This window comes from Bombina bombina, chromosome 1 (genome assembly GCF_027579735.1).
Source record: "Bombina bombina isolate aBomBom1 chromosome 1, aBomBom1.pri, whole genome shotgun sequence".
Taxonomy (NCBI): Eukaryota; Metazoa; Chordata; class Amphibia; order Anura; family Bombinatoridae; genus Bombina; species Bombina bombina.
In genome coordinates, this window is record NC_069499.1 from 1,165,581,022 (window position 1) to 1,165,593,310 (window position 12,289).

Here is a 12,289-nt window from a genome sequence, read left to right on the forward strand (position 1 = left end):
TTAAGAGTGGCAATATAGGTTAATTTGCGCTGGTACGTTATACTTTTGTTTCAATCAACTCGATCGTATTCGATCGGGTTGATTTCTGTCCGCGGCCTCAGAGCAGGCGGACAAGTTATGGAACAGCGGTTCATACGGAGCTTGATAAATATGCCCCCATAACTAAAGTGTAGGGGTCAATTTATTATAGTGCGAGCGGACATGATACAATGTAGCGTATCATGTCTGCTGCACATCGATAAATGCCAACAGCATACGCTCCCAGCATTTATCATTGCACCAGCAGTTCTTGTAAATGGCTGGTGCAATAGCGACTCGTGCAGATTTGCCCATGATAAATATGCCCCTAAGGGTTAAAAATTTTTTTTCTAAAACATATTAAAATAAAGTATCACACTCATATGCTGGTTGATAGGGATAACTGACATACAAAATGTTGGTATTATTGTGCACAGGAACATTATACACACACACACACACACACACACACACACACATATATATATATATATATATATATATATATATATATATATATATATATTTATTTGAAACATTTCTTCATTATATTATATGAAAACAGAGAACAATATTGAGCACCATGTCCCTTTAAGGAATTTTATATTTTTAAAGAACATATATGCTTTTCATTTTACCCCACATTACACATATCCCCTCCCCTAGCCTTCTTTTGTCTAATCCATACCTCTCTGCATTGGATTTTTTAATTCTCTGACCACGAGTCTTTGGGCATAATGTGGCTGTCTGCTGAAGAAGCTTGGGGGTGGGCTAAACATGCAGAGATGGAGTATGGTTACTCCTGGGTTGGATTTTAACATTCTTGAGTGGGATTTGGTTGGTCCAAATTTTTAAATTAGGTAGAAACAGCAGGAGCTCTCAGTTCAGAAAAATCCTGCAAAGTACACTTGTTTTGCAAATATAAGGGTTAATAGAACTGTGCTATCCTACAGCGGAGAATCACAATTCTGTTTTAATTTCTTGCAACCTGTTACTATTCAATCTCAACGCCTTTTTTTTTTTTACACCTATTGTGACCCAGTATATAGAGTTTGCAATAGCGGAATAAAAACAGCTCAAATGCAATGTAAACAGATCAAATATAAATTCTATTCCACACTGAGTATACTATGGCCCTTATAATGTAAAGGGGATCAACTGATCCCACCAGACCCCCACACATTAAACCTTAACCATGATTCCCCCAAATTAGCCCTCATTAATAGTAACACCCAAGTAACTCTAACTGAAACCCCCACAGCAGGGGTTGAACTACCATTGGTGCAGAAGGTGCAGTGGCACCAGGGCCCAAGTGCTGGAGCCTGTCTATACAATAGGAGTGTGCAGAATGTGTACAATCCTAAATCCTAATGCAGGGGAGCCTTTTATTAGAGCAGTATCTATCTATCTATCTTTCTATCTATCTATCATCTATCTATCTATCATCTATCTATCTATCCTCAAAATCATTATACAGGACAGCATGTACATTATTACTATTGCTTACTACTGAGTTACCTATGGGGGACCCAAAAAAACTTTTCACCATGGTTCCCTGTTGACTCTGTTGATTAGGTCCACTACTGCCCCAAACCCCACCATTAACCATAACTGAACTGGCCCTCTAATGCTATTGAGCTCCTACCCCTCACATATCTAGAAATAAGTGATATTTGCTTTTCTATGGTATTAAATAATAGCAAATGTAGATTTAGTTTGATAATGAGTGAAATAAGATTTTTTTTTTCAAATGATTGTTTCAATTCACACAAACAAAAATAACAATGGAAAATTTGCATGAAAAAAGATAATACTGCTCATTCAACAAAATATTTAATTATATTTCAAAAGCTTCTTGTAATAAAATGGATGGTAAATATTATGCAGAAGATCTAAATCAAGTCGCTTAGATGTGCTAGAATTCTGAAATTGTACAAAAATAGGATATAAAAAGACTTCTTATGTTTTAGTTAATCAGCTCCGTAGGATAACATAAATTTGCAAATGAAATGAAATAGATCTGTGCTACAAGAGAGTGCTTTGGATTCGTATTCATGTAGACCACTAGGATGGCAACAAGATAAAGTTATAAAGGAAAGCAAGGATTTATAAAATAAGCCGACCCAGTCCCAGTGCAGCAGCAGAAGAGATCTGTGCTGGCAGCATCTACTCAAATGCAGGCTCTAATAGCAACAGCAGACTGCAGTCTACATACGGCATTGCTAGAGGCTGTTTGAAGGGGTTGAGATGACTGTTTATAATTGAATAATCATTTATTTATACAGTTTTAATTTATTCTACACATATTTAAAAAAAAAAAAAAATCAGTGCCTAACTGCAAATATTAGAACACACCAGAAGAAAGGTAGTCAGGGACCAGTGCACAGAATGTATATCTTCTATACTAAGAGCAATAGACACATGTTCAAATAGTGCCGCACTTTAGCTGCAAAGCGATGGAGTGGTTAACTACATGGGTGTGCTTAAAAGGACATTAATCTTAAAATCTATTTCATATAATATATTTTTGCAGCTGCTTTCTAAACGTTGGACAGTGTTATCAGTGTGTTTTTGCAGTGATCACAATCTAAAAATGTTTTTGCTACCTGCTGAAGTTCTGAATTATTACCTCCCCAAACTACACAAATAATTGTCTGTGTCGTAATCCAAAAATCAAATGTGCACAATTTATGACAAGCAAAAAGGCTGTTTGGTGGGTTTAGCAATTACATTACAGGTTAAAGGGATTGTATGTGTACTGCTCCCTTTCACTGGTATGTAGTGAAGCTAATAAAGGTGAAATGTGCGATTAACCTGTTGTGCTCTAAACCATAGAGATATGTGTATATGGCTTTTTAAGGAATGTAAATAGCATTGGTATAGTGGGCATGTGTGTTTTTTTATTTCTCTAATTTTTATTAACGTAAAAGTGCTTATTATTATTATCGGTTATTTGTAGAGCACCAACAGATTCCGCAGTGCTTATTATTACTTTTTAACTTTATTTGATTGATCAGGTAGCGTTTGTACTTGTTTGTTGATGTTGCTCCCTAAAAATATCCAATATGGCAGTGGTAATGCCAGTCTGTCTTGTGGATACTTTAAAACCAATGTTACATTCTAAAACTTTTTCTGGTACTTGGCAATAATTTAAACATATGCAGGTTTATCTAGTCTTTTTAGCAGCTGAATCTGATATTTGGAAACATAGTCACCAAATAAAAAAGAAAAAAAAATGCTAGTGATAAAATTTTAAATGGCCTATTATGAGTGTGTCAACATAAAAAAGACCATATGCAGTTTTTAACATGCAGATAGTTATCAACTGATTGCTTCTAATCAACCCCTTAATGTCAGTTTGACTTATTTGATTTTTAAGCAGATCTTTCAAAATGCAGAAATAATTGCAAATATATACTATGCATATACATGATGTTAAATACATTTCACACATTATTATTATTATTCTTTATTTATAAAGCGCCAACAGATTCCGCAGCGCTGTTCATAGGTAACAAAGATAAAAGGACAGTACAATATGAGACACCAGACAAAATTTAACAAACAAATACAGGAGGAATTGGGAGCCCTGTTCCCGTGGGAACTTACAATCTAAATGGGTAGGAGGGTGAGAAACAGGAGGTGGGGACTGCAAAGGTGGGAATGATGTTAGTGTGAAGTTAGATGAGGGCAACTATTAGGCAAGTGGAATTCATTAGCTACTGATTTGGTTATAGGCTTCCCTGAACAAGAAGGTCTTTAGGGAGCGTTTAAAGGAGGAGAGGTTGGGGGAAAATCTGACAGCACGAGGAAGTTGGTGCTGCACGAGAGAAGTCCTGTAGTCTAGCATGAGAGGAGGTGATGGTAGAAGAGGCAAGGAGTAGATCGTTGTTGGATCTTAGGGGACGGGCTGGAGTATATTTGTTTATGAGTGAGGACAGGTATAGGGGGGCTGCATTGGTAAGGGCTTTGTAAGTCAAAGTGAGAATTTTGAATTTAATTCTGCTGTGAATGGGGAGCCAGTGAAGGGACTCACAGAGGGGTGCGGCAGATACAGAGCGTCGGGAGAGGTGGATTAGCCTAGCAGAGGCATTTAGGATGGATTGAAGGGGGGAGAGGCGGGAGAGAGGAAGGCCAGTTAGTAGGTTGTTACAGTAGTCAAGCCGGGAAATTACTAGGGAATGGATTAGCTGTTTAGTAGTTTCAGCGCTCAGAAAAGGACGAATTTTGGAGATATTGCGTAGGTGGTTGCGACAGGATGAAGAGAGCGATCGGATGTGGGGTATGAAGGACAGATTGGAGTTGAGTGTAACTCCAAGGCAGCGGACTTGGGGTGATGGGGAGATAGTGGTGTCACCGACAGTGATAGTAAAGTTAGAAACTGGAGTAGAATTAGTTGGGGGGATTAGAAGAAGCTCAGTCTTGGACATGTTGATTTTTAGGTGGTGAGAGGCCATCCAGGAAGAAATGCCAGATAAGCAGCTGCTGATGTGGGAAAGGATAGACAGAGAGAGTGCAGGGGTGGATAGGTAGATCTGAGTATCATCAGCATAGAGGTGATAGTTGAAGCCATAGCTTCTAATAAGTTGACCCAGCGAGGAAGTATAAATAGAGAAGAGTAGAGGGCCTAGAACAGAGCCTTGAGGTACTCCAACAGAGGCAGTGGAGAGGATGAGTAACCAGCAAATGAGACAGAAAAGGACCTATTAGAGAGATAAGAGTGGATCCAGGAGAGGGCAATGTCACAGAGCCCAAGGGAGCTGAGAGTCCGTAAGAGGAGGGGATGGTCAACAGTGTCAAAGGCAGCAGACAGGTCAAGTAAGATAAGTATAGAATAGTGGCCATTGTTTTTAGCAGAAAGAAGATCATTAGTAACCTTGGTGAGGGCAGTCTCAGTTGAGTGTTGGGGACGGAAGCCAGATTGCAGGGGGTCAAGCAGTGAGTTGGAGGATAGGAAGTGTGTTAGGCGATCGAAAACTAGTTTTTCCAGGACTTTAGAAGCTAGCGGAAGTAGTGATATGGGGCGGTAGTTTGCAGGAGAATTGGGGTCGAGGGAGGGTTTTTTGAGGATGGGGGTGACCTTTGCATGTTTGAAGGATGATGGAAATGAACCAGTAGTAAGGGATCGGTTGAATATGTGAGTAAGAGCTGGGGTGAGGGTAGAGGACAGAGAGGGTATTAGATGTGAAGGGATAGGGTCAAGGGGGCATGTAGTGAGGTGTGAGGAAGATATTAGGGAACTCACTTCATTCTCAGTGGTTGGGGGGAAGGTACTGAGAGTGTTGGAGGGGGTGACCGGGGGCGCAGTTGAAAGGTTGCAGTCTTGTGGTGGGATGTTGCTTCTGATGGTAAGTGTTTTGTTGAAAAAGTAATCTGCCAAGTCTTGAGCACTAAAGTCAGATGAGGGGGGTGTTGCAGGTGGATAGAGGAGAGTGTTGAAAGTGGAGAAGAGACGTTTAGGGTTTGAGAAGTGAGAAGATATGAGAGAAGAGAAGTAGTTTTGCTTGGCTAAGCGAAGGGCAGAGGAGTAAGAATAAAGAATGAACTTATAGTGTAGGAAATCATGTTCAGAGCGGGATTTCCTCCAGGCACGTTCAGCAACACGGGAGCATTTTTGTAGATAGCGTGTTTGCTGAGAGTGCCAGGGCTGGAGCTGACGACGTGGGGTTTTGCGTATTTGTGGAGGAGCAAGGGTGTCGAGTGCAGAGGAAAGAGTATTGTTATAGTGGTTTGTAGCAAGGTCAGGGCAGGATACCATGGAAGTGTGGGGAAGGCATTTTTGAATAAGGTTAGAAAGTTGGAGAGGATCCACAGTGTGCAGATTTCTACAGGTGCGGAGGCGGGGGGTAGAAATAGGTTTAGCCTGTACATTGAGATTATAGGTGAGCAGATGGTGGTCTGAGATGGGAAACACATACAAAAGAGCTATCTAAATAGGCTTTATTTCAAGGACTATAGATGTAATTTCCATCTGCAAGGAAACTTCTGTCCTAGTAACAGCAGCTGCGTAAAGTTTCATTGTACAAACCACACGCAAGCTGAGCATTTACTGAGGTGTCAGGTTGCCATTTATAAGGGTATCCAAAACAAACAAAGATTAGTTAGTGCTATTATGGGCTAAGAAACATGGCTGTGGTTTTTACCTTCATGGTGATGTGCCTGCCTCAGTCATTACAAGAAAGATATAAACTAACGTGTCACCCAGTCACTGCACCCGCTAGACATCTCAGTTGGCTCAGAATATATGGCCTCTATTTAACAAGGTCTGGCGGACCTGATCCGACAGTGCGGATCAGGTCTGCCAGACCTCGCTGAATACAGAGAGCAATATGCTCTCCGTATTCAGCATTTCACCAGCAGCTCACAAGAGCTGCTGGTGCAACACCTCCCCCTGCAGATTCGCAGCCAATGGACCGCCAGCAGTGGGGTGTCAATCAACCCGATCGTACTAGATCGGGTTGATTTCCGGCGATGTCTGTCCGCCTGCTCAGAGCCTTTGTGACCGCTGCTTCATAACTGCTGTTTCTGGCGAGTCTGAAGACTCGCCAGAAACACGGGCCATCAAGCTCCTTTCGGAGCATGGTAGATAGGCCCCTAAGAGTCAGATGAGTTTAAAAAAAGTGAAATGTGTTGCTTACATTTAGGAGACGTGCTTGATTATTATGTGGAGGCATTATGATTAAATGGGCATGGAAATTATGCATTTAATTGAATTAATCACATTCATTTCAGACACTATAGTGTTAATTTGTTTTTATTGCATGATTAATTTATTCTTCATAAACATATAACATGTAACCCAAAGTACCTGCCCCAGAGCATAGCACAACAAATGCAAGAAGCATGACTGGCAAAACGGGGGAGCAAGAAGAATATGGTGTTATTAGCATGAATTAAACCTGGTGGGATCATTCACATGACTGGGCAGTTAAAGGGATATGACATTTCTTTTGTGATTCAGACAGAGCATACTGTTTTTTAAAAAATGTTTCCAATTTACTTCACTTATTGAATTTGCCTCCTTCCCATGATATTCTGTGTTTAAGAGATACCTAGGTAGACATCTGGAGCCCTACATGGCAGTAAATAGTGCTCTTGCAAATGGATAACATTCTTGCAAAACCGCTGCCTTATAGTGCTCCATAAATTGCCTGACTCCTAAGCATACATTCCTGCTATTAAAAAAATATATAAAGAGAACGAAGAAATTTTATAATAGAAGTAAATTAGAAAGTTGTTTAAAATCGCATGTTCTGTCTGATCCAAGAAAGAAACATTTTGGGTTTCATATCCCTTTAACATAGAGGTTTATACCATATTTATAAAGCATAGGGTTAATAAAACATGTATATTAAACCTGACCTTAAACCTACAATGAGGGAATATATATTATGATGATACAGGTGATAATGTAGAGACACTGTGAGTTGAAATAAAGAGTGGGGGGGGGGGAATCCCTAAACAGTATTATTAGATACATTGTACAAGCCCCTCAACATTAGTTAAATGGAAAAACTCAACTGCTAAAGCAAACAGGAAAGGCTGCTAATAATACCAGTTTTGTAATTATAGCAGATTTGAACTACCCTGAATAAATTAAGCCAATGAAACTCTCTCTCTCTCTCTCTCTCTCTCTCTCTCTCTCTCTTTTCCAGGTTTAGATGTAGTACACCCAAGGGTTCTAAGCGAGAAATAGCAACATCTTTATTTGTGCAGATGATATGACGTTGTGTAAGGTGATTAGATCAGTGCAGGATGTCATTGCTTTACAAAAATTGCATACTGTTTAAAAATGAAAAGAACATTTTCTTTTAGTGACGAACACAGGAATGGACGCGGTAATCATTCTAGTATAACTCGCTATTGCGCTCAAGTGATCGCGTAAACTTGTAATACCAACTGTAAACCCAACGAGCGCAAACACTTATCGCTTACGTGCAAGCATTAGCACTCCACTCATAATTTGGCCCATAGTTGGCCATTAAGTCGCTGTTTAAGGCAGTTGTTTGTGATAAGAGGTCACAATTTAAGGCTAGAGGAAAGGAGATTTAATGACCAGCAACGTAAATGTTTCACGGTAAGAGCAATCAAATTGTGGAACACCTTGCCTTAGATAAAATTAAAAATGTTTAGATACATTGCTATACAAAAACAGAATTCAGGGATATGATTGCTTGTGTTAAATGAGTATGCTTTCTAATTGTTTAATGAAAGTTCAATTGTCAGCTTATTTATTTAAAGTCTGCTAGGATCTGTATAGGTTGACTTTGATGAACTTCTGCCTTCTTTCAACATCATCTACTATTTTACTATATAAATGAAAGTTTGTTTAAAGGGACATGAAACCCAAATAAGTAGCTAAGTAGTGCCCATTTTACAAGTTAAAAGTTATAGGTTGCGCTTGAGCGCAAGCCAAAATTTGAACTAGCATATTTAGCCCGACTTGAGACTTGGGCCTCTAGTTATCAAAGTCTGGCGGACCTGATCCGACAGTGCATATTGCTCGCTGTATTCATCATTGCAACAGCAGTTTACAAGAGCTGCTGGTGCAACGCCGCCCCCTGCAGACTCGCGGCCAATCGGCCACCAGCAGGGGGGTGTCAATCAACCCGATCATACTAGATCGGATTGATTTCCGGTGATGTCTGTTATGGAGCAGCTGTCTTTGTGACCGCTGCTTCATAACTGCTGTTTCTGGCGAGCCTGCAGGCTCGCCAGAAACACGAGGCCCCTAGATGTCAAGAATAAGGGTTAAAATGCCCCTAGATGTCAAGAATAAGGGTTAAAAAACAAAATTCACAAAATACATCAAAAACATTTTAAAATAAAATATTACACTCATACACATTTTTAATAAAAAAATATATATAATTTTAAAATTTTTAAGGTTTTAAAAGGGATATGGTATATGGCAAGGTGTTTGACTTGAAAAATAATATATATATATATATATATATATATATATATATATATACAGGGCACTGTATGTGTATACACTGTATGTGTATCATGTGAAAATATGTACTGTATGTGCACACATACATATATACACATATATGCACACACATATATAAATATATAAATATATATATATATATATATATATATATATATATATATATATATACTTCTGAGCCCTTCCCAGTCAAATACCTTGAAACATGCAACATCATTTTTATTCAATCCTAATGTTTAATGTTTCTAAATGGAAATACCTTATATTCCTGTTTTCTTCAATTAACAAAAAAAATCTTTTTATTCTTAAATATATATACAGTTGTAATCAAAATTAATCAACCCCATTGCAAATCAGGGTTATTGTCAAAATTTACAGACTTTCAGTTGTTTGCAATGAACAAATCAAACAAAGCAATTGAAATAGCTCAACACAATGAATGCTTCAAGTGGTTTCCCCAATTGCAACTGAAAATGCTACTTTTAATGAATTCTGCAGTCTCAAAATTATTTAACCCCCAGAATAGAATCCCTCACAACAGCACAAATATGCAAAACCGGTGTTGTCTCAAGTACACCTAATGCAACTAATCAAGGGCTTCATTAGTTGCACCATGTGTGTTTGAGTTGCATGTTAGAAATATGGCCAGGGCCGGATTGGGGCCGGCAGCTGTACAGGGCTGGATTGGGCCGCCACATAGACAAGATAGAGGCTTCATGCAGCTTCACGGGCGGCACACACTCCAATATACCCCATGTAATCTTGGCATGCATGCTGGGCTGGCGCTATTTGCTCCTCCTCCTCCAGACCGGTCACGTTCCTACCTTCACAGCACATGGAACATGACTGACCTGACCAGAGACTTTGAAGAGGAAGAGGGAGGAGCCATCCAGCAGGTGCTGTGTGCCAAAGCACGGGTGGGCGAAGGAGCAGGCACCTGGTCCAGTCCGTGATGTGACAAAGATAGAGAAGAGAAGAAGAGCTGATTCTGGGGTAAGCAGATCATTCATACTACATCATGTAGTATTGTTCCTTGCCCGCTGGTCCAAAACTTTAGTTTACCCTGCCTGATTATCTGAAACAGTACCTCTAAGCTATGCAGGATCAGTTGCCTTGTGTCACGTCAATAGAACAGTAGTGTAGCCAGCTGTTGCATGTAGAACCATGGTTGTTTCGTGGTACAAGGCAGGGCTGGTACTTTTAGGGTTAATTGTGGTATAGGAAGCATAGCTTACAGTTTACAGTTATGAGTGATTGGTGTGTTGGATGTAGGAATGGGAAAATGTTTCGCAACATTCAAAAAATTAAACAAATTTTAACACATTAGTTTGTTCGAATCGAATTTCGAATATTTACATAACCTTCTAACATTCGATTTTCAAATGTTCGGTTTCAAATTTTATGATTACATTAAAAAAATTTCGGTTAAAAAAATTTGAATTTATATATTTGTAACAGTATTTCTAATGCTTTCTTTAAATATAATATTTGAATTATGCAATATTCGAATTAGAAACATTTGAATTTATATGTTTGTAATAGTATTTCTATAATGCTTTATTTAAATGTTATTTAAATGTAATATTCAAATTATGCAATATTCGAAATCGAAAGATTCAAATTTATATGTTTGTAATAGTATTTCTAATGCTTTCTTTAAATGTAATATTCAAATTATGCAATATTCGATCGAAATAGAAACATTCAAATTCATATATTTGTATCTATTATGTATCAATTTACTAGATTCCCTACCTTATGAACTATTGAATTTCTATTTAGTATTTGTTAAATAGAATGTTAAATTCGAAATTTCGAATGTGGACATTCAATCTAATTATAAACATTCAAAATCGAAAGTGGCATTCAAAAACTGTAAATAGCATTCGATTATAGAATTTTTAAGAATATTCGTTCATATCAACATCTGGATTTGTAATTCGAATTTCAGTAATAAAATTCGTTCTAACATTTGAATTCGGAAATTTACACATTCGCCTATCCCTAGTTGGATGGTGGTTTTAATTTTTATGGGGAGATGTCATGGTTATGGTTACTAAGGCAGTAACACTGGTACTTGTATAATAAACAATAGTCTAGCATAAGCAAAAATTAGTAGTCAATATGACTGGGCTGGAGGGGGCGTGGCTGGGCTGGAGGGGGCAGGGCTGGGCCGGTCTATACAAATTTCCAGGGCCGGTCTGATTTCCCAGTCCAGCCCTGAATATGGCTAAGTCAAAATATGGTCCAAAAAGTTAAGAGATCATCGTCCTTCACAAACAAGTAAAAGGATACAAAAAGATAGATAGAAGGCACTGAATGTTCCTAGAGACACCGATGGAAGCATAGTTCACAAGTTCAAAGTTAAAGGAACAGTGGTTACACTACCTGGATGGGGCAGAAAAAGGAAGCTATCAACTATTGCAACCAGATTTCTGAGAAGGCATGTTGAGAAAAACCCTTGAGTGACTGCAAAAGACCTGCAGCAAGGCTTGGTGGCATCAGTCACTGAGGTTTTCCGTTTTCACAGTAAGGCGCGTACTAAACACAGAAGGTTTCCATGCCAGAACTCCAAGACATACACCACTATTGACCCAAAAGCACAATATGCTCCAATATGCTCAAAATCATATAAATAAGCCACCAAAGTTTTGGGATTATGTTCTGTGGAGCGATGAAACAAAACTGGAACTTTTTTGCCTGATGGATCAGCTGTATTTCTGGAGGAAGAAGAATGAAGCATACACTAAAAAGAACACTCTGCCTACAAGAAGGCATGGTGGTGGCTCGGTGATGCTCTGGGGCTGCTTTGCATCCTCTTGCACTGGAAACCTATAGCGTGTGGAAGGCAAGATGGATTCATTGAAGTAACAGGAGACAATGTCATGCCGTCTGTGAAGAAGCTGAAGCTTGGGCGTCATTGGAGCTTCCAACAGGACAATGATCCCAAGCATACCTCAAATTCCACCAAGGCTTTGTTGCAGAAGAAGTCTGGAAGATTCTACAGTGACCATTACATTCACCTGACTTGAAACCTATAGAAAATCTCTAGTGGGATTTGAAGAAGGCGGTTGCAGCATGCAAACCCAAGAATATAACGCAACTGGAGGCCATTGCTCATGAGGAATGGGCTAAGATTCCTCATGAACGCTGTTAGAAGTTGGTGTCTGACTATGCATCTTGTTTGCAGCAGGTCATAACAGCAATAGGTGCTCTACTAAGTACCAAAGATGTTTGCCATGAAGGGTTTGAATAATTTTGAGATTGTAAAATTCATTAAAAGTTGCATTTTTAGTTGAATTTGGGGAAATCACT

At 39.0% G+C, this 12,289-nt stretch overlaps 1 protein-coding gene across 8 annotated transcripts in view; it reads left to right on the top strand.

Moving 5' to 3' along the window:
* Positions 1–12,289, top strand: part of LOC128646483 (G protein-activated inward rectifier potassium channel 1-like) — a 128,731-nt gene that overhangs the window by 22,740 nt on the left and 93,702 nt on the right. The window contains exon 2 of one of the 8 annotated variants that reach the window (XM_053699601.1): positions 7,089–7,097. The exons of the other annotated variants lie outside the window; for them this stretch is intronic. Coding sequence (XP_053555576.1) covers positions 7,089–7,097 — 9 coding nt within the window. The remainder of the gene's footprint in view (positions 1–7,088; positions 7,098–12,289) is intronic. 8 annotated transcript variants of the gene reach the window in all.